The 23,783-nt window shown below is 40.5% G+C and overlaps 1 protein-coding gene across 1 annotated transcript in view; it reads left to right on the forward strand.

The window, feature by feature from the left end:
* The window catches only part of DDX10 (DEAD-box helicase 10), a 169,246-nt gene that overhangs the window by 109,321 nt on the left and 36,142 nt on the right, over positions 1 to 23,783 (forward strand). Inside the window, exons 15-16 of the mRNA XM_087721190.1 lie at positions 1,530 to 1,691; positions 8,429 to 8,485. Coding sequence (XP_087577316.1) covers positions 1,530 to 1,691; positions 8,429 to 8,485 — 219 coding nt within the window. The remainder of the gene's footprint in view (positions 1 to 1,529; positions 1,692 to 8,428; positions 8,486 to 23,783) is intronic.

Below are 23,783 nucleotides of genomic sequence, written 5' to 3' on the forward strand. Positions count from 1 at the left end.
GTTAAAAGCTGTTGCTGTACAATTATCGGGTGATGAAACAGCCTTTTGATATCCTCCTGGTTCTGAAATGTTGACCTGACTCTTGAATTTGGATGGCTTGTTGCTCTGGCATAGACCAGACTAAGATGCAACTATCTTTGGTATGCCTTGTTACATTTGGATAGTCACAGTTCTGACTCTGAATGGTTGCAGGAATTGGGCATATTTAGTTAAATAAAAATAATGACTAGGAGTGACATGTTCCACTATCTAAGGGGCTGCCACAAAGAAAAGGGGGGGAATCAACCTATTCTCCAAAGCACCTGAAAGCAGGACAAGAAGCAATGAATGGAAACTAATCAAGGGGAGAAGCAACCTAGAACTAAGGAGAAATTTCCTGACAGTTAGAACAATCAACCAGTGGAACACCTTCCCTCCAGAAGTTGTAGGCACTGCAACACTGGAGATTTTAAAGAAGAGATTGGACAACCATTTGTCTGAAATGGTATAGAATTTCCTGCTTGAGCAGGGGGTTGGACTAGAAGGCCTCCAAATCCCTTCCAACTCTGTTAATGTGTGCAATCTGCGCATCTTCTTAGACTTACCGTATTTTTCAGAATGTAAGACACACTGGAGTATAAGAATGCACCATGATTTTGAAGAGGTAAATTTTTTTTAAAAAGGTTTTGCACTCTGCAGGCCTCCCAAACCCTCTGAAAGCCTTGTTTTTGGCAAAAAAAGGGGGGCATGCAGAGCTTTGCGAGACTTGTAGAGTGCTCCTGGGGGCTGGGGGAGGCAAAAACGAACACAAGGCCCATTTTTCACTCGTTTCTGCCCTCCCCAGGAGCACTTTGCAAGTCTCCCAAAGCCTTGCAAAGGGGGCACGATTTCAGTAGGCCAAAAATTCTGTATTTAGTGTATAAGACGCATAAGACGCACCCAGATTTTCACCCTCTTTTGGGGGGGGGGGGAAGGTGCGTCTTATACTCCGAAAATACAGTACATCTCCTTTTGAGAGCAGGTGGCAGTTATGGCCAAGAGGACCTTCATCTGTTGTACCTTTTAATGATTGGAAGACACTTTGGACAGTTACTCTTCTAATCACCTCATGATTCAGTTACGACAATGCATTGTATTTGGGCTGTCCTTAAAGTCCCCTTTGGTATGTTCATTTGATATCCCTGGTCAGTGAGCTGCACTGGTTGCCAGTTTGCTTCTGGCTATGATCCCAGGTGATGGTTATGACCTATAAACCTTCTGTGGTACAAGGCCCAGTTATTTGGAACTGCCTACTTCTTGTGGAGTCTGCACACCTCATACAAACTGACTTTTGAACCACCCTCTTTAATTAAACAATATCATGTTTCAGAGCCTCGCTTCAGTTTTTATTTCCTCTATTAGCTTCTCTGCCTGAAAATTATATTTCTGTAACTATTCCCTGTTGCGCAGGTCTGATGTCTTTTGGTCTTCATAGCAATCCAGAGCTCCTTTTAAATGGTAGAATAGAAACAGCAGTCCTAAAATGTTTTTCTTCTTCTTCTGTGATTCAGTTAATTCAGCAGTGGCCACCAGCACAAAAGTCTATCCTGGACAAAGAGGAAGATGGCGATGATTGCAATGGGATCAATCTAGACAAAGCAAAAGAAAGACTTCAGGAAGAGGATAAATTTGACAAAGAGGAATACAGGAAGAAAATTAAAGAAAAACACAGGGTAAGTAGAACCTCATTCCATTTGTCAAAATGCCAAATGGAAATACTGTGAAATGTTGGCATGTTCATTGGGGATGAAGGATTGTACTGGAAAAAATAATTATCTATTCAGTATTACTTCTTGTTCTGGTCTGATGCATGAATTTAGGTAACACAAGAATGATGTGGATCCTTGGTTTTATTTCACTGGTATTGCTATTCTCCCCCATGAACATTGCCATTCTTGTTAGTAAGCAATTTACAACACTCCAATATGGTGTTCTATTTTTAAATCAATATGTACAAACAGTAACCGAACCATATGGATGGATGGATGGTCATAGACTTGCGGTGCTGTGGACTAATATTAAATTTATTTATATGATAGGCTGTTTGTAGATAAAAGGGTAAAAATTTAAGTAGCATAATAACAAGACTGTACCATCAAGAATGATGAGGACTAGAAAGCTCTGTACTAATGAGATTTTAGGATGATGTTTTATTTAAATAGCTATGCTTTGTGTAGAGGTGATTGAGAGTTACCAATGAATTATTCAATAAATGTCATTGCAGCAAGATGATTGATTTCACTTATAATGCAAAGCTTTAATAGTAATAGTTTAAGCTCCTTTTTGGCATTTAAAAGAAATTAAATTACAGGACATAAAAATACAAAGATTGTTGCTGGGACATTTATTTGTCATAAAACAGAGCCGAAAGTTTGAGAACTTGACAGCAGAGAATAGTTATAAATGTTACTCTTTCCCTTTAATGCCCTTCTCTTTCTTCTCATTATTCTTATTTATAGCATATCTGTAGATGCAGCACATAAAAAAACCTGTAACAAGACCAACCCCTTTCCTTGTGTGGAAGAAGAAATAATAATCTGTATTTCATAGAACAGATTATTAAATTTACTGTGGACATGGTCTAAAAGGACAGCCAGTTACATGTTTTTGTTTTGGAGGAGATGAAATAATGTATTTTTGAGCCTGGTTTAAAGTGAGAGTTTTGCATAATGTGTGAAATTTGAACTGAAGATTTATTGTTGAACATGAAAGCCTTTTTAGGAAAAGATTGGCCATGAGTGGTTATAACAGAGGATTATGTGCACATCTGTGTACATTTGCTATAGGTAATCTATAGCAAATGTGCATAGATTTGTGCACATTTCCTGCCAAAGGGCATTCTGTAGTATAATAAGGGAGTGGTATCACCACTGTGCCTCATGGAAAGATTCTGCCTTGGTTAGTAGTAGAGCGGGAGATTTATATGTAAAAGATTCCGAGTTCCCCCTAAACATAGAAGTTTTCTCTTTTTAAAGATCCAGGAAACGAAGTAATAATCAGCCAAGTTGCTTCTATGTATTATGCATCAGTTTTCTCTATCCCTATCTTATTTACAGAAGGGTAGACAGTTAAAGCAGCCTAAGGCAATCGATGCTGTAGATAATACATTCATAATCCTATAAAGCATCATAAATGCTCTGGAAGCATTGGGCTATGCAAAGGTTTGAATAGTTGCTTGAATATTGATTTGGAGTTTCTTGGGCTAGCAAGAAGCCTTCTGCTCATTATTCTGGCATCAAGAAAACTTAGAAATGATATTATGCAGATCAAGTATATTTCCAGGGAAAATCAATGTTTCCTTTTATTAAAAAGGTTACCAAGATGCATATGGATAATCAAGATGTATATCTATATGTATTTTAGAATTTGTACCTAAGCTACTAAATTTCAGTATGGTGGAAAATAAGCAAAAGCATAAGATCACACAAAGCTATAACTCTTGTTGCACATTCTTTTACCTAAACTATAAAAGATGATTAATCTTACAATTAAACAATGCCATTTATGGGGACCTAGAACTCTGCATTCTCTGTCTTAGTGCCTGCCCTCTAGAACGAGGTTATCCCTGAAATGGGAAGAGTCCCCACCCTACAGGTGTTTTAAAGGGCTATGAAGACTTGCTCTTTGCCAGGACTCTGGTGAGCATGATTCAATCCCCTCTTTCTTTTTGTTCCTGTCTGATTTAATCATTTCTGCTATCTTTCTGCCTTTTCTACTCCCCCCTTGTTTTTAAATCATTTTAACAATTTATAAACTGCTCAGAGTTGCTGAGTACAGACTTATATAGGGCTTTACGGTGCTTTACAGCCCTCTCTCAGCGGGTTTCAGAGTCAGCATATTGCCCCCAACTATCTGGGTCCTTATTTTACCAACCTTGGAAGGAGGGAAGACTGAGTCAACCTTGAGCCTGATGAGATTCGAACCACCAAATTGCAGTCAACTGGCAGTCAGCAGAAATAGCCTGCAGTACTGCATTCTAACCACTGCGGCTCTTGGTGATGATTAGAATAACTATTGGGCTCTAATAGTTATGCTAACAATAGTGTTATTATAAGTAGAATAACTTCCCATAAAATTGTCAAGATGTTCTTTTTCTGAATATAAAGAACACAATCTCCCACTCCTCATACACTTGTAATTTTTTCCTGTAATATACTCCTTGATCCATTTGGGTATTTTTTGTCACTTAAAATGAGGTTTTTTTTAAATCCCAAGTTGTGACATGTTGGCAGGCGTATTAAAATACTTCGGAAGTATACAGTCTGTATGTCTTCAAGCTATCGATTGCCAAAAATCTGGATGTTTGTTGGAATGTCACTTGCAGAGTTTTGACATTATGATAAATGTCCCAACATGTTGTATGTAATCTTTCTGTGAATAAATCTAATAACTTTTGTTTAGAAAGAGAATTTAGCTATCTCCACTCCACCTTTTTGTTCTGATTTTTTTGCATATAAAATAATTTTATGTTGTCCCTTACCTTACTACAAATAGTTCTGCCCTCTTTAATGCTCTTCATCATCCTCTGCCCTCTTTAATGCTCTTCATCATCCTCGTTTAACAACTTGCGGGATGGAGTCTGGGCAACCAAATGGACCTAGCAGAGTGTTTAATGGCCAGATGTGCTTCCTGTCACCAATGCGGAGTTTTGTTCAGCAGATCTATTCTCAATGTGCCCTGCTTTTTAGTTAGTGGATATGGATTAATAAATATCCTCATGCAAATAGTACACTTATTGTATTAATTGTAATTATAAAATTGATGTGTATGTTCTTTGGGCATGGAAAATGACAGTTTTAAAAATGCACTGGATGTGTATTTCCACTGTTTTTCAATGAAACGGGATGCCTCCATATACTTTCTCTCTCAATGGGCAAAACTGATCAAGTACCTCTGTTCTGCAATCTCCAGTTTATAGAGATTTGTCTCTTGTTCCCATGCAAGTCTTTGCAGAAGAGCCAAGGTGGCGCAGTGGTTAAATGCAGCACTGCAGGCTACTGCTAGATCAGCAGGTCAGCGGTTCAAATCTCACTGGCTCAGGGTTGACTCAGCCTTCCATCCTTCCGAGGTGGGTAAAATGAGGACCCAGATTGTTGGGGGCAATATGCTGACTCTCTGTAAACTGCTTAGAGAGGCCTGAAAGGCCTATGAAGCGGTATAGAAGTCTACTGCTATTGCTATTTGCAGAAGAATTTGCACAGTTGTAGCACTGATGATTTTGCCCTCTTGCCTTTCTTGTTTTTCTGTGTTGTGCTTAATTTATACAAGGGTGATAGATGAATGTCACCAAAATAGAACAGTGTAGCAATGTCTCCCTATGCTTGGAATAGTCTCTGATGAATTTTTAATACCCCCCCCCCCCGAAATCTATTTTCATCCTCTGATTTGGCAATTGTCTGAACTTGCCCCATGCCCTTTCTTTGTTTCATCTCCACACCTCTTTCTTTCTCCCAGGTCGTTATTAATAGAGTGTTGCAGCTCCTTTTCAGCGGTAGTGTTTTAAGCAAAGAAACTGGGTTTTGAGAGAAATGGGCAAGTGACATAGGTTGACAGGGTACAGCATAGAAGGTCACAACAAAGTAGCTTGGAAATTGGGCTGGAGGCGGTAGAAAATTGAGTACTGACTTACAGAATCAAGGTATTTACACTGAATATACAAGAATTGAACAAGTCACAGTTGGGTTACTGACATGTCTAAAGATGGCAAGAAAAGAGAAGAACAATGTCACTGATGTTTAATCTGGAGTAGTTTGTGACCCATATCTCCCATTCTGACTTAGTCATTAATTACCCTGACAGTAATTGAAATAAACGGAGTCTTTATAAAATAAATTATACTGATGTTCATTGATCTGTATGAGTGCATCCATATGTTCAAATAAATATTGGGAACACAAGCTGCTCCTATGGCAAAGAGAGCCAGGAATACCATATTTTTCAGACTGTAAGATGCTCCGGACTATAAGACACACACAGCTTTTGGGGAGGAAAACAAGAAAAAGAAATCTGCCTCTGCCTCCCAGCATCCACTCAGTATTCATCTGGCCCGTTCCTGTGGCCCATTCGCTGTGGCCACCCATTTGCCACCACCCATTCATCACCGCTGCCTGTTTGCCATGGCCCGTTCGCTGCCACTGCGGCCTGTTCACGGCAACCCGTTCGCTGTGGCCCATTTGCCTCTGCAGCCCGTTCTAGAACAGTTGATTGGTGCCTCACCAACCCTCTCCCCACCCCACCACAATATTTGCTGTATAAGATGCACAGACATTTCCACTCACTTTTTTGGTGGTGGTGGGGAGTGCGTCTTATACTTCAAAAAAGTTCAAATTTTGTGCAAAAAATTAATGGGTACAGTTTTAACATTAGAACCCCTACAACTATACATTCTGTGGTATAATAAGGGAGTGTGCCTCATGGAGAGATTCTGCATTGGTTAGTAGTAGAGTGGGGGATTTATATGTTAAAGATTCCTAGTTCCTCCTAAACATAGAAGTTTTCTCTTTTTAAAGATCCAGGAAACTAAGTAATAATGAGCCAAGTTGCTTCTATGTATTATGCATCAGATTTCTCTATCCCTATCTTATTACAGAGGGCAGCCCGTTCTAGAACAGCTGATCGGTGCCTCCCCACCCCCTCCCCACCCCACCACAATATTTGCTGTATAAGACGCACAGACATTTCCACTCACTTTTTTGGTGCGGGGGGGGGGGGGGATATGGTAACGCTTTACAGTTGCCTTCTTTGTGTTCCATAACACAAGGATGGAGAAATTATTTTGTACCCAGAATTGTGGGCATCCTGTTTAGTCTACTCTTTCCCAAATCTGGTACCTGTCAAACAGGAGTTGACAAAGGTCCATACAGTCAAAGCTATGGTCCTCCCAATAGTAATGTATGGGTGTGAGAATTAGACCATAAAGAAGGCTGAGTGTCAATTGATGCTTGTGAATTGTGGTATTGGAAAAGATTCTTAAGAGGCCCTTGGATTGCAAAGAGTTCAAATCAGTCAATAATAAGGGAAATCAACCTTGATTGTCCTTTGAAGGGACAGATACTTTGGAAGGACAGAAGCTCAAATACCTTGGCCATCAAATGAGAAGAGAGGACTCATTGGAAAAGACTGATATTGGGAAAGATGAAGGCAAAAGGAGAAGGGAATGGTCAAATATGAGATGATTAGATAGTGTCATCGACACAGTGAACATGAGTTTGGGTAGAATCAAGGAGTCAGTGGAAGATGGTGTTCTAGGCTTCCCAAGAGCATGAAGCAAACTCCTGGTCCCGACAAAAACCCTTTTTATTAATTTACTGTGAATTCGGCTCATTCACATCCAGCAAAGTCTTTCAAGGGAGGATTTACAGTCACAGACCTTATCTGGCTTGGAGTGCTGCAAAATTTGGCAAGGAGTCTTGGAGAGTCACAAACCGATTAAGCAAACTAATTGTCTTCTGCAAACCCCACTCCCCTTTCACTCCTCTTTTATTTCCTCTGGGAGGGGCCACTTGTGGCCTTACTCCCAAGTCAACTTCTGTTCTTTAGCTGTTCCTTTCACCTGGCAACTCTCCACATGCGCACATTGGGAATAGGCTCCAGCTGTTGGACTCTGAAGGCATCTGATAACTGGCATATGGCTCTGGCCTCCTCTCTGCCTCCAACACAGAGTCCACATCAGAACCATCTCCAGACTCCAGGATTGGCCCATGTTCCTCCACAACTTCCTCACTGTGGGAATCTGTTGCCAGTTCTGCTGGCGGGCCACAACAGAAGTGGGGGGGAAAGGACTGGTGTGCTATGGTCCATGGGGTTGTGAAGAGACTTGGTGACTAAATAACAAGTGCAGCGTATCACAGAGTCCATGGTTTTTCTGTGTGGACCATAGTAAAAGAGACCTAAGCTCTAAAATGAATAATGCAAACCTTAAGGGTTCATTAATGGAGTTGAGAGTTCACTGCTGTCACTTACATGGTTGGAAAAGATGAAAGTTACTAACAGAAGACTTACACATTGGTGTCCTATTCTGTGGTTCAGTCATCCTGTGGTTGGTTCACGGTCCTATACATCAGAAAGAAAATCTGCCACAGCCTGAGAGACAAACGTTGGTCCGTATATTTATCTCTCTACTTATCTCTAAATTAAAAATAGATAGAGCATTTAGAAACACTGCAGTCTACATTTATGATAAGCCAATATTACAGAATGCATAAATGCACAGGCAATCGCTTGTTTAAAAATAAGGCTAAATGGGAACTCTTTCCGATCGCGTATTCATTATTATGCCTACAAAAACTAATTGGGGGTGATATGTAGCCATGTCCAAAAAAAGGTTTTTCATAAAGCCCCATTTTTGGTTCAAGTTGCTGCTTTGTTCTACACTGTTTTATGTTCTTACGTTTAATTTTGTTCTTTACAGGAAAAAAGGCTTAAAGAAAAGGCAGCTAGAAGGGAAGCCAGGAAGATGAATGCAAAGGTAAGGAGGAGGACGGAAATAATAAAGGATAACAAATAAAACAGATAAAAATAAGATAAAATAAATTATAGGATATTCAGAGAAAAATTTCCATTACTGTACTGCAGTCTTTTGTAACAGAGAAAAAGGGAGAAGGAAGAGAACGATTAGAAAGGGGTTTAAAATAAAATACGTAGCTGCAATTTGCTGTTTAAGATGAACCGATAATGCTTCCAGGGTCTTAACTATTAGTAAGTAAAAGGGGTCAGGTCTGGATCATGTCACCCCTTTTTAGCCAGACAATTTTTTTTTCTTTTTGAAGGTCATGTTCTAGAGTCAAAGCCATTGGGGCAAATGACTTTAAATCTGGAGAAATACATTGAGAATTTGTAGAGCATGCTGTTAGTGCCTTTGCAACATGACTTAAAAGAGAGGGTTGTTTTACTAAAAGACTGCCGTGGAAACCATTGTTGCTATTATCCATAGATTGCTGAATAAGTCTAATTTACAGTAGCCAAGATCTTAGCATCTAGGTTGATATTTCCCATTAATACAAAAGTAAACAAAGCTCATTAAGTCAGCATGTATGAGAAAACAAGTTTAATGATAGTTTACTCTTGAACTGCTTTGCATGTGCACACCTTAAGGGTGTTGAACCATCACAGTGTATCATAGAAAGAAAGCCTTGTGTGCAAGTTTTTAGTCTTCCCTTTGTGTTATCTTTACTACTTTTTCATATTTTTTAAATCCTTGCATATTCCTTTTCCTTTCTTCCTCCAAAATTATTTTTCCATGTCTCCTGGTTTCATCATATGCATGTGTAATTTGAACATTGCAACAACTAATGCATGCAGTAAATGTTATAGATGCAGAATTGCGGAAGGGGTTTTCTTTTAAACCCAATACTTATAAACCCAGAAACAAGCATTCTGATATGAATGCAAATCACATGTTAAGCTGTAATTTTGATCTGGTATATATGTATTGCAGCAAAAAAGTTCAGCTCATTCAAGAGATACTGATTGGAAATGAATTTCCAGGATGAAGTTCTGATTGTGCACATCATTTGCCTTACTGTCTCATTATATTGCATCAAAATGACCACGGTTTTTATCTGGCTATTAGCAAAGATTGGTCTCCTTTGATGCCATCCTTCTCTCTGTGTTCTCTGTGCCATCAGTGAAAGTCAGATAGCTGGTCTTGGAAAATGACATTCATTGTAGACCAATAGAAGGCAAGTAATTGGTCTATCAAAAAAGAGAGAGGGGGAGGGAGGGAGGGAGGGAGGGAGGGAGGGAGGGAGGGAGGGAGGGAGGGAGGGAGGGAGAGAGAGAGAGAGAGAGAGAGAGAGAGAGAGAGAGAGAGAGAGAGAGAGAGAGAGAGAGAGAGAGACTGTACCTAGCAGTAATGATAATAAAAAATGAATTTCAGAAAAAAACATGTTTCAAAATAATATTCAAATATTGGCATGGCTGAAATACTGGACAGCAGTGGTAATAACACTCTTAAAATTATATGATACTCAGCCCCAGATTTGAATCAGGAAATGTGACTTGAAATATGATAGTCAAGAGATTCTTTCCTGCTGATCAAAAAAATGTGACATTTTTTTCTTTGGTTGTGCACAATGAAATCATTAAGGAGTCAGTTCAGTGGAACATACTAAATCTGTGCTAAAAGGATCAGAGCAAAATGTCCATGACACCAGAGAGCTCATGCTAATTATTACAGGCCAGCCTTCACAGATAATATACTGTGTTCCCTAGCATAGTGGACTAGCTGTCCGTAAGCAATTCTGGTCCATTTCAAGATGTTGGCTATGTTTTCAATTATCAGAATGACAACATCTTAACATATCTTTGGAGATGTTTCCTATATGGCCTATATTTCTGTTCTTAGAAATAAGATAAAGAGTTATATAAGGTTTAGCTTTTGGGGCCTGAAGGTCAGTGACTTTCTTGAGACCTTTCGAGATAGACTGAAACCTATCGATATATGCGATTTTGAGCTAAAATTTTGTGCAAAAAATTAATTGGTACAGTTTTAACATTAGAGCCCTTGCAAGGACCAAGTAATATCACAGTATTTCAAGGTCTGCAGATTTCAAAGTGAGCATCTTGGAAAACATCGCGCAAAATGCTCTCTCAGCGAACCGGTAGTAAAGCGGTTAGGAACCCACCACTGCTTCTACTGTGCTGCCGTAAAATGGCTTCTACTGTACAGTGCAGTAGAGTTGCCATGGTAATGGCTTCATAGTACTCCACTAGGGGTTTCCCTCTGGTAAGGAGGAAAATCCAACATTAGAAAATATGTTTGGTCCGGACATTTCTCCCCTATAAATAAATACCCTGGCTGCGTCGGGTTATTGGCTAGTATAAAATATGTTTAAAAATACTTTACGTTTATGAAATCCTTGTTTAAGTGTAAACAGAGATTTAAGATGCAGATATGTTAAATATTTTTAAAAATATTTTTATATATGGTATTTATTGGCAAGCCATCTAGAGTCGCTTTTTTATAGTGAGATGGGTGACAGACCAATCAATTAAGCACATAAATGTAGGAAAAATGTTCTTGTTCATTGGAGTTGGCAAAAAACCCAAAACAAAATAACTGGTTCTGCCTGGTTGCTCATTAAAAAAAACCCGTCAAATTATTTTGGCAGTGTGAAATATTAAATTACCAGAGGACTGCCATTTTTGTAATAACCTCATTTATACATACTTGCATAAATTACATAATTTAAACTTTTTTTTTTTTTTGCAATTTCAGTTTCATAGCTTAACTGAAGGTCAAGCCTATTCTATTAAAATAGGTCCCATCTTCCATTCCTTTTCTTTGTCACCCTGTCAGACTAGAGTCATCTTTGCAACCAGGAATTCTTATCTAGGTAGAAACATATTTAGATATTCTTATCTACATAGAAACATAACCCACCCTGCCATTATAGGATGGTTCATATGACAATTTGAATAAATAGCTAACGCTGTAGGGCAGCACTGTACCACCTGGTGATTTGTGAAAAGCATCTGCAGTTTTACAAGAATCCACCCGTATCTAATAAACTTCTTTCTAAAGCTTTGCACATCACAGAAGATAATTTTGCCCACAGAAGAATACACCTTAGCAATCTTTATTAGTGTTGTTAGGATAATAAAAGGAAAGAGATGATCTTGTCTCAGTGTGAAATGATTGATTATAGAATGTAGAATTGGATAAAGAGACATAGGATCTCAAAGTCTATTTATATCACATTGAGTATTAAAATGGAAGCTTAACTTGCACTAACTTCATAAACAATCACAGCACCTCTAATTGGAGAATCCAAAATAAATTATTTTAAGTCTGGCCTTTAAATTTTCTTAGCACTGCAATGATTCTGAAATGTTTTGTGGATGCATAATGTTTTTAGTTTTTCCAGTATTATAATCTAGTTAGTGTTGTGTAGCTAGAACTTGCAGGTATGTTTATAATTTATGAAAATAACTTCTTATTCTGTTTAGGAAATTTGCAGACAGGGTAAAATGCAATTTTAAATTCCAAAATTGGGAGAAGTGAAATGCTGGCATCTCTTTTTACTTTGCTATGCCCTTCTCTCAAAGCCTACCAATACTGCTTTTTATACATTACTTTAAATTAATAAAATATAGATAGTCTTCACTTACTGATTGCAATTGTGACCAACAACTCTGTTGCTAAGCATTGCAAATAGTAAGTGAAACATCGTGCTGACTTACAACTCATCCCCACTGCAGTTGTTCAATGAATCACTGTGGCTCATTAAGCACAATGTCACATGGCCACAACTTGTGACATCCTTCTGGCTTTCCCATTGATGTTTACTTTTTGGAAGCTGACTATGAAGATCGCAAATGGCAATCACATGACCATGGGTTACAGCGAGGGCCACGATTTTAAGGGCTGATCATAAGACTCCTTTTTCAGCCCTGTCGTAACTTCCAGTGGTTGCTGAACAAGTGATTGGTAAGCCAGGACTACCTGTAAAGAAACAAAGGGAAGGAAATTATAGAAACATTGAAAAAAGGACCAGGAAGAGAATTGCTAGTCAGGAAGTTGAGCAATTAGCAGTGATTAAGACTGGCAGAGGACTCAGTTACCTACCGAGAATTCCCATTGCTCCATGTGTCCAAGAAGGGATTAGACTGTCATTTATTGAAGATGTTTTAATTTGAATTCCAGGACTGAGTACGAAATAGGACTGATGAGGAGTCCTTGGTGCTTTTTGAGCATGGCTGTTTTCTTGCATATATTTTATTATCCAAACTAGGTAACATCATCAGTGCTAGTCCATTATGATGACACTAGCACTGATAATGTTACCTAGTTTGGGTAATGAAACGTCTGCAAGAAAAGAGTCAAGCTCAGAGAGCATCAAGGAACCCTCATTTCTAACCCTGAGCTACAAATATTCTCCTTTATAGAAAATAGGACCGATTGGCCAATATGGCTCCTTCTATATCTGAGATCCCAGGGACATCTATGGAAATTAAATTACAATATCTTAAAAATACTTCTCTCTGTCAACATTTTGGGGCCACTGACACTCAATAACACAAGAGTAACACAATTGCGCAGAGCCAGCCAAGGCACCAGGGGAGAATCTGGAAGGACATCACTGGATTGATTTTCAAGCTGTTATCCCTGAGGACGTGGACAAGGCCATGGGAGCTGTAAGTGCCTCCACATGTGTACTGGACCCGTGCCCCTACTGGCTGGTCGCTAACAGCAGGGAGGTGACACGGGGCTGGATCCAGGCGGTTGTTACCGCCTCCCTTCAGGAGGGGTTCTTTCCCCCCGCTCTAAAGGCGGTGGTGAGACCCCTTCTGAAGAAGCCATCTTTGGATCCAGCCGTGTTAAACAACTATCGTCCAGTCTCCAACCTCCCCTTTGTGGGGAAGGTTGTTGAGAAAGTGGTGGCCTTTCAGCTCCGGCGGTCCTTGGAGGAAACCGATTATCTAGATCCCTTCCAGTCGGGATTTAGGCCTGGCTACAGCACGGAGACCGCTTTGGTCGCATTGATCAATGATCTCTGGAGAGCCAGGGATGGAGGTTATGCCTCCGTCCTAGTGCTCCTTGACCTCTCAGCGGCCTTCGATACCATCGACCATGGTATCCTTCTGCGACGACTGCGGGAGGTGGGGGTGGGAGGCACTGTCCTACGGTGGTTCTCCTCTTACCTCTCGGACAGGTCGCAGTCAGTGTTGGTCGGAGGGCAGAGATCGACCCCTAGGCCCCTGCATTATGGGGTGCCGCAGGGTTCGGTCCTGCCCCCCCTCCTGTTTACTACATGAAGCCGCTGGGTGAGATCATTCGACGGCACGGGATAAAATACCATCAGTATGCGGACGATACGCAGCTGTATCTGTCCGCCCCGTGCCAACTCAATGAAGCGGTTGACGTGATGTGCCAGTGCCTCGAGGCTGTTAGGGACTGGATGGGGGTTAACAAGCTTGTTCTCAATCCGGATAAGACCGAGTGGCTGGTGTGTTTCCCTCCTACTAATTAGCCACGTTTTCCATCTCTCAGGCTGGGGGGTCAAACAGTACGCCCCTCAGACAGAGTCTGCAATTTGGGAGTCCTCCTGGACCCACAGCTGACTTTTGAACACCACTTGTCAGCTGTGACCAGGGGGGCATTTGCCCAGGTTCGCCTGGTGCACCAGTTGCGTCCCTACCTGAACCGGGAGGCCCTCACAACAGTCACTCGTGCCCTTGTGACCTCTAGACTGGACTACTGCAACGTGCTCTACATGGGGCAGCCCTTGAAGAGCATTCGGAGACTTCAGCTTGTCCAGAATGCAGCCGCGCGAGCGATCGTGGGTGCACCTTGGTTCACCCACGTAACACCTATCCTCCACGAGCTGCACTGGCTGCCTATTGGTCTCCGGATACGCTTCAAGGCGCTAGTCGTCACTTATAAAGCCCTTCATGGTATTGGACCTGGGTACTTGAGAGACCGCCTGCTGCCAATCACCTCCACTAGACCGATTAGATCCCACAGATTAGGCCTCCTCCGAATTCCATCTGCCGGCCAGTGTCGACTGGCGACTACCCAGAGGAGAGCCTTCTCTGTGGCTGCTCCGACCCTTTGGAACGAACTCCCCGTGGAGATTCGAACCCTCACCACCCTCCAGGCCTTTCGCAAAGCCGTTAAAACCTGGCTGTTCCGACAGGCCTGGGGCTAAAGAGCTGTTGCCCCCGTTTCAAATGGTATGACTGTTGTGTGTTTTTAAATTATGTATTGTTATGTTTCGTTTTTTATTTTTTGTCTGTAACCCCCCCCCCCCCTTCCCTGATTTGATTTGTTAGCCGCCCTGAGTCCCCTTCGGGGGGAAAGGGCGGCATATAAATATAATAAAATGAAAATGAATGAAATGAGTTCATATTAGAGAATACTCTGCTGTTAAGTGCTTCAGACTAGGAAAAAAAATGACTCCTTGTCACTTTTAAAATACACATGAACAATTTTGGGTGTGCAATCTCCAGTTTAGGGAGCACTGATTAATATATTTTATTTATGTAACAAGTGTATTATATAAAACAAAACAAAACTATGAAGCAGAGAGCACAATGTGGTGGTCATTGTAGGCACCAGTAAGGGGGCATTTCACCTAATTCCTTCATTCTTAAGTCCAGATAGATTGACCCAGGCCATTTTTGCAACTACACATAACTTCTTGTAACTGAACAATGTCTCTTACTGTGTGTGTGTGTGTTTTATGTATGTATGTATGTATATATATATATGTGTGTGTGTATGTATGTATATGCATGCATGTATGTATGTATGTATTTGCATCAAGAACTTCTAGCAAGCACTGATTAATTCCCATATTACTGCAATTGCTGAAATGTTTAGGCTTTGTATATCATTTTCCAAAAATTCAAAACTCTTTGTACTCATATCTTCTTGCAATCAGCTAGATCCCATAATACTGTGTTGCAAAGTGAAGGTGAAGGAGTAGGCAGGAACTGAATTTGAGAAAGACTTGACTTGCTTAGGGCTGCTTAGAACATTTTGACAGATGTAATTTTTCATACCCTGAATTTTTATATCTCAGTTTCATAGCCTACTCCTACACCTCTGAGTTCCTAGGGCTAGTTGGCTTTCTTTTCAATTCCTTCTCTTGTGATTCATCTTTTGCATGAGAAAAATAAACCCTCATTTAGAACAATGTATGGTTCCTGATTTATCAGTCTCCCCCACTCTATTCATTAAAAAAGCAATGAAAACTAAATAACTATTTGTAATGGATCAAAATGTCTATCCCCAATTTGTCACTTGAATCTTATTTTTTTTCAGAATACCCTCCTTAAGTCAATCAGCCACAGTGGATGAAGGCTATTTGTAATATATATCATTCAAGAAAATTTACCAAGCCAAACAGAATATTATATTTACAAATCATTTGCAATTAATCTAAAAGTAGGAATCACAAATAATTCAAAATGAGTTTAATTCAGGAGTGGCAATTGCAATTACTGATATAGATAGCAGTCCTGTATTACTAGTAACTTACCTCCAAACAGCCAAGAATAATGCTGATGGCTGAATCAAGAAGAAAGGAAGTTGCTATACAACCAAAAAGTCAAAATTAGAAGAAGAATGTAAGCAAAGAAGGTCACCCATATGTCTCTCTTTCCATTCAGCATTCTGGATTTATCCAACATATATTGAGAGCCAGTTTGGTGTAGCAGTTAAGGCATCAGGCTATAAATCAGGGGACTGTGAGTTCTAATCCTGCCTTGAGCATGAAGCAGCTGGGTGATATTGGGCCAGTCTCTCTCACAAACACATTCAGGAATGGCAAACGATTTTTGAAATCTTGTCAAGAAAATAGCAAGGATGTGTCCAGGCAGTTGCCAAGAGTCCAAAATCTATATATTAAAAAATGGCTGTGTGTGTGTGTGTGTGTGTGTGTGTGTGTGTGTGTGTGTTCCAGCATAACTCTGGAATGCCTCAAGAAATTTCATCCAAACTTGGTACACAGATCACTCTCTGGAGAAAAATACTGTGGGGGTAAGATACTCCTAACATCCTTTGGGTGTGTGTTCGGATAAGATACAGCCTTTTGGGCCTTAAAATGGCTTCTACTGTACTGCTGTAAAATGGTTTCTACTGTACAGCACAGTGGAGTTGCCATGGTAATGGCTTCACAGTACTCCACAAGGGGGTTCCCTCTAGTAAGGAGGAAAATCCAACATTAGAAATTACGTTTGGTCCGGATATTTTCCTCCTATAAATAAATACCCAGGCAATGCTGGGTTATCGGCTAGTAAATAAATAAAAATAAACACTGATTTGAAGGCACATGTACTCAACATGTAACCCCCCCCCCCAAAAAAAAAAACCATTCACAAATTCTCTTGGAGCAACTTGAAACAAGTCCTAATTGAGTTAAGCAATTTGACTCTAGACTTAAAGCATTAGGGGGTGGGGTGGAGAGATGGCAGCATCACAGCAGTAGGTGTTCCCAATGGCACGTATTTAGTAAACTGCCTGAATTGATCTCTGCCTCTCTTTACACGTTTAATCAGTTCATTACAGTATGTAGATTATGTGTGGGGCCTAATGCAATTATCTCTCCCTCTCAAAAAAAAATCTCCAAATTTTAAATTAGAGTTCTTCACCTGCTGTTCTTCTCCCATTTTGTAATGTCTTCCATTTCTACTGACATGCTCCTCACACTATAATTAGTAGCTCCCCTCCCTTCAAGTTATAATCAGCAATCAGAAAAATATTGTCTCTGTGCTGGTTAATTATTTTAAGAGTGATTATTCAAACTAATTGCCATGCTATCATTAATATTCCAGTTGCTCAAGAAGCCTAGTGCATAGTTAAACTTCTTGTTTTGAAATCTGGATCGTTTAAAAAAAAAATACTGAAAATGTTTGTGTTACCCTGAAAGAACTTTCACTGTTTTGCATTATCTCTAAGCTTGGAAGTTTTAATGCTTCTTGTCTCAACTAGGATTTAAAAATGGGTATTTGCATAAGGTTATTTGAAGTTGTGTCAGTACCAAATTTCTCAGAGTATAAGATGCACCGGAGTATAAGACGCAGAAAGGTTTTAAAGAGGTAATTTTTTTAAAAAATGGCCTGTTTTTTGCAAAAACGGGTTCGTTGTTTTTTTTAAAAAAAGGCATGAATAGCCTTTAGGAGGCTTGAAGAGTGCTTCTCGGGACTGGGGGGGGGGCAAAATTGAGCAAAAAATGGCTTATTTATGCCCTCCCCAGCCCCCAGGAGCACTCTGAGAGCCTCCTACACGCCATTTTGGCGAAGGGGGCGGGATTTCAGGAGGCAAAAAATGCTGTATTCAGTGTATAAAACGCACCCAGATTTTCAACCTCTTTTTTGAGGGGAAAAGTTGCATCTTATACTCCGAAAAATATGGAAAATCATATAGTGAGCCAGTATTAATGATCATTAATTTGCCATTTAGTTCTTCTTTGAGGTGAAAATCATTAGAAAAGCATTAGACCTTTTCTAAAGAGGGAAGAAGGTATGTCAAGCGACAGGGAAGATAAACAGGGACCCCATCAGTTAAAGAATTTTGACTGAGGAGGTTTAGGAAGAAAGCTTTTTGTGCCTTTGTCTCTGCACTTTTTAAATATTCTTCGCTAAAAAGTGGTGTGAGCCCCCACTTTTCTGTCCTTTCAGAAAAGTTTGAAAATCTAGTTCTGCCTACTTGTTTGGGACTCACAGGGATTGAGTCCTAACATTGGAGTTGGCTAGTACTTTGGAGGCTGTTCCCTCATCTTAACTTTAATTGGTCTTTTCTTATTTTTAGCCACCTCTTACATTCATACATACATATAGTCAGTCAGTCAGTCAGTGGTAAAAGTAACAGTTTTCCCTACCCAGTTGTGTCCAGCTCATCTCTGTTTCTTAGCTGAGGGAGCCAGCATTATCCGAAGACGTTTCCACAGTCATGTGGCCAGCATGACATTATGCTGCAGCACAGATCATGCAGCAAAACACAAATGCTGTTATCTTCCACCGAAGTGGTACCTATTTATCTACTCACATTTTCATGCTTTTGAACAGTTGGTTGGATAGGAGCTAGGGCAAGAACGGGAGCTTGCCCCATCCCTTGATGCTCAGGTCTTGAACCCGCTCTGTCAGCTTTCCAGCTGGCAAGCTCAGCTTCTTAACCACTAAGCCGTGTGTGTGTCTGTGTGTGTGTGTGGTTTTAAATTGTATACCCACCCACTGTAAATGAGATGGAAAGTCTCTAAATTTAATAGATAAACTAATAAATAAAAAACCAGTGCATAATGGTTGCAGTGCATAATATTGTATGCTGATTGTCTGACAGAAAAACGTCTACAATTCTAATCTAATCTAAAATGTGTAATTTACTATGTGAATCTTGCAATAGTTATTTATTTATTAAATTTATATGCCATTCATCTCTTTGTCAAGGGACTCTTGGCTTTTGCAAAAGGTTCTAGCATCACATACTTCACCTTTCTGTATTTTAATGTGCAAATATGGGGCAGAGTTCACTGCTGTTCTTCTTGGGTTTTTTTTTTGACAGAAATGCAGCATCTGCTTCTTTGAAAATGTACCACCCTTAGTTGTATGGTTTCCTTCAAATACATTTCTGTACAGCTAAAATGCTTTGAGTCACAACTTCTTTTGTTTTTGATTAAACAACCATATGCTTTAGAATTAAACAGTCTCAGTTGTTATATTAAATTTGTAGATGACTTGCTACCTTAGAAAACTCAATTACTTCATATCCCCATCAGCCTTTTTAGAATGAACAGATGGAACTCTTCTGCTGTGCCATCATGTTTCTTTGACTTATGATTAGGATTTGTAAAGATACTGTGTCTCTCGCATGTTTTGTATTTCTTCTGGCTGAATATCTGGTTTTGATTGCTCCCTTTCTTAGGCTGCAGACTTTATACAGCTGGGTCCCCCCTTCTGGCTTATAAAACATAACTGAAACCAACAGCAGTTCAGGATGGAAGAAATGGCCTTTTGATTTCATTCTTTCTGTGATAGATCACCTCACAGATAATTACCTATCCCTCTTGCCCAATTTGTAGCTCACCTGGCAGATTTGCACTTATCTCTAGAATGAAGGAAAACATTTGAAATTATTTTATTGTAACAAACCGACAGGGGGAAAAATACTACCTTGTTACAGATTTTTTTTTAAGTTTTGGGGAGACTAGGGGAAAAATAATTGGAAAATAATACCACAAGCAAAACCACTCTGGTCTGTGTTGTCAAATTGCTTTTTGTGACCAGTGACTTTTTCTTTAAAAAGACTAATTCAGATGTTGACAAAGAACAAAATAATACCCTGTTACCCCGAAAATAAGACCTCCCTGGATAATAAGCCCAATCGGGCTTTTGAGCGCATGTGCTAAAATAAGCCCTCCCCAAAAAATAAGACCTCCCCGAAAATATTGCATCACAGCAGCAGCCATGAGGTGACCACACTTGCCCCCTCTGCACTTCAAAAATAATAAGACCTCTCCAAAAATAAGACCAAGTGCTTATTTCAGGGGTCAAAAGAAAATAAGACACTGTCTTATTTTCTGGGAAACACGGTACATATCAACAATTGCTACTTTTAAGCTTTCAAAGTTGTATATGTTTCTTTAGGCATGAGTCTAAAATACTATGATAAAAGCCAAGAAGACCATGTTTATCCTTGCACATTGATTAATTTAAAATCATATTAATAGTCTGTTGCATTCAGTCCAAATGTGAACGGCATTGTATGAATTAATGCTCCAATTACCTGATTACATCTCCAAAGTGATTAAAATGAAGAACATGCTATACAAACATAAAACAAAATGTTCTTTTGTATTAATCTAATTTTAAGACAATTGACTAGTTTTAAATTAATTAAAACCATGTTCCACTATTTTTTTTTAAAGGACATTCACTTTCACTCTAAAGGTTATGTAAATAGATCATATCAATTTTATCAACATTCCTTCTGATTTTTGTGAAAATAGATTACTGGCTTTGATTGTTTTCTTTGATAGATGTACCAGATGTGTAGCTATATCATTAGGATTAGGGCCATAAAGTTAAAGTAATAAATGTTTAAGTTAAATAAACTACAGAGAAACACTCCAAGGCGAACCAATCTGATTTGTGCAAAGAAAGAAACAATAAAAAAGAAAGAAAAAAGAAAGAAAGATGAAATAAAGAAAAGAAACAAAAAGTGGCATTTCCCAATCTTTTTGTGTAGTTTGCTTTGTTAGCAAAATTATGAAGACATTGAGGCAGCTTCTTTATGGAAAAAGGCAAAAGTAGAGAAACCCCAAATTAAGATTTCTCCCCTCTCATTTATCTAGAACTTTGAACCGTAAAATGAAATCAATGGATAATAAAGCTAGGACAAAAAAGTATGAATTTGTTATCACCACAAATTATTTTCTCTGCTACCTGAGTCTTTTAAAAAAAAGGATTTAGACAAAATCATAGAGAAATTACATTCTTTAGAGGTAGCATAACAGCCTGTTTCAATATTTGAACTTAATTGCCTTGAGTGCTGGAATGGTGTGATAAAAGGAAAAGATAATAGGACCTTCAGACTTCATCTGGAAGTCTTTTAAGGATTTTTTTCTTTGAAGTTTCAATCTGGCAATATATCATTATTCAATGGAACATTTGTTTACGGAGGGAAATTGAATTTATCCCAAATCGATTTTAAAAGTCTCCTAAACCTTGTGAACCAGCTCACAAAAAGCATTGTTGGAACATAATTTGAAAAGTACCACATTAAAGAGATGCAGCAGAATTTGGAAGTTCATTTCAATACATACATTCACACACACACACACACACACACACACACACACACACACACACACACACACATACGTGTATATGTACACACACATATATAACACACACACACACACACACACACATAATACAGGAAGAAAAACTAAAAAAAAACTATATTTGAGGTGCTCAGGACAATATCCTTTAAATGCATTCTAAATATTACTTTGCTTTTCCAAATACAATTCAATTATTCTTTTCCTTTGCATTTTAACAGATTAATAATTGCATTCCATTGGAAATAGTTTTGGTGAATTTAGTTGTTATGGTAGGATCATAAAGAAAATTAAAATTATCAGAGTTGCCTGTAGAAATAATCATCTCTATTAGGAATATAAGACAATAGTCTGTAAAGTATGAAAATGTTTTAAATGTTTAGTAAATAGGGTATCTTCAGATGGATAAAGATGATGATGATGATCTTATAATAGTTCAAAACACAAATGAATTCTATTTTAGTCTATAACATATTTCACCAGTTTCATCCTGTCTAAAGTTTTCGTTCACTTTTTCTGATACAATGGTGAATATTTTTTTTCCTCTTAAGTGCTATCATTTTATGATGCAGGATGGTGTTTTCATATTTAAGTAATTAAAAAGAGAGAGCTTCTTTTGGAATACTAAAACTAACATTTTGGGCTGAAGACTAAATTGAATCTGTTGGCTGACATGGTGGCTTCTCTACATGAAGAAGGACGATTGTTGTTTCTGGAGTTATTCCCCATTCATGATGGGGCTATTTTCACACAAAGAAATCAAATAATTATGGAGGGGGGAATCATCTAGTCCAGTGTTTTTCAACCTTTTTTGTGCAAAGGCACACTTTTTTCATGAAAAAAATCACGAGGCACACCACCATTAGAAAATGGTGCACCCTGGTCAACACTGAGTAAGGAGCCTCCCTGCCAGGCCACAGTGGAAGGCCAGCTCAGTGGTGTGTGTGTGTGTGTGTGTGTGTGTGTGTGTGTGTGTGTGTGTGTGTGTTATTTCAGTCAACCAAGGTTGGGAAGCAAGACTCTGTCCAGCCATCGTTTGCTAATGCGGCCCCAGCTGACCTCTGCTCTTGCCCAGCAGCAGGGGCTGATTCTTGGTCTGGTGAACTGTCTGCTTGTGTGTGTGTGTGTGTGGTGTGCGTAAAAGAAAGCAGCCCTGGGCTTGGGTTCTCAGTGAACCCCCTGAAGAGCCTTTCCTGTGGCTGGCTGTGGAGGTGGGATCCTAACTCCCATGGTCTCAGAGGGGGAACTTCCCTGTCAATCTCTGTTTTCAAAGAAAGCGACAGAAGCTGCAGCCTGGGGGCAGGGGCTGGCTGGGAGGGTCTCTTGGCCTCTGTATGCAGGCCCAGCTCAGACCCCTGCCCAGCATCCCCTTCCACCCAAGCTCTTGGCCTCCAGTAGGGCAGGAGGGGCTCCGTTTACAATGGCATTTGGGACCAGAATTGCAAGGCATCCATGATGTAGTCAGGAAGTGCAATGTCACAGGCAGGTGCTGCTTAGTGACGGTCCCAACTGCCGTTGTAAAGGAAATGCAGGTTGGTTGTTAAGAAAGAAGGGCAGGGAAGGAACGCTTGAAGGCTCCAGAGGGCCAGATCTCTCACCGAAGGCTGAAGCTGCCACCGTGCGAGCTTCCGCGGCCACGAGCGGCAGTGACCCTGCGCTCCGCTTCCCCAGCTCTCCTCCGTCCGGCGGGGGGGGGGCAGAGTTACCGAGCAAGAGAAAGTCGCCGCCACTTTCCCGCAAGGAGGAAGCCCCCGGGCCCAATCCAACGGGCGCCGGGACCAGGGCCCCGCGTTGGCGGGGGGGAAGTGGGCGGGAGCGGGGCGCGCGTGGCAAGAGCGCCAAGGGGCCAATGGGGCCCGATGGCCGCCAGAGCAGCCCCGAGCGCAGCGCAGAGGGGCCGCCCTCCAACGGAGCCCGAGACCCTCCCTGCTTCCGCCCACCGCTATTTTTAGCAATCCCGGAGGCGGCCGGCGATGTGACGCGACGCTCCTCCCAACTGGCGGCTCCTGCGGCCCCGGGGATGCGGCTGGGGCGCGGGGTGGCCTGGAGCACGCCGCCTCCCCGCCCCCCACCAGGCGCGGCCGAGGTAGCTGGGGAGAGGCCGGCCGGCCGACTCAGCCTCTGCCCGCCAGCTGGGACGCAATGCTGGCGGGTGTTTTTCCCACAGCACACCTTACACTATGTCACGGCACACTAGTGTGCCGCGGCACAGTGGTTGAAAAACACTGATCTAGTCATCCTTCCGCAGTGTGCAGGGGAATCATCCTCAGGAGATTTTGTGAAACTGCTACCTTCCACAACCTCCATAGGACATAGCACTATAGCATTATTGAACAGATTATTGCTTGGCAAGTTTCCATTGGAAATATTTTGTTGGTCCTGTATGCAAATCAAAGAGTTCTGTGTTGTAGTTTTGTCTATGGAGATGCTCAATCATTCAGATCATGGTTGTCTTAAAGGTACTTTATTTTTCGGTGTATA

This window comes from Thamnophis sirtalis, unplaced genomic scaffold (assembly GCF_051295495.1).
Source record: "Thamnophis sirtalis isolate CommonGarterSnake01/CBP01778 unplaced genomic scaffold, rThaSir2_p1.2 scaffold_8, whole genome shotgun sequence".
Classification (NCBI taxonomy): Eukaryota; Metazoa; Chordata; class Lepidosauria; order Squamata; family Natricidae; genus Thamnophis; species Thamnophis sirtalis.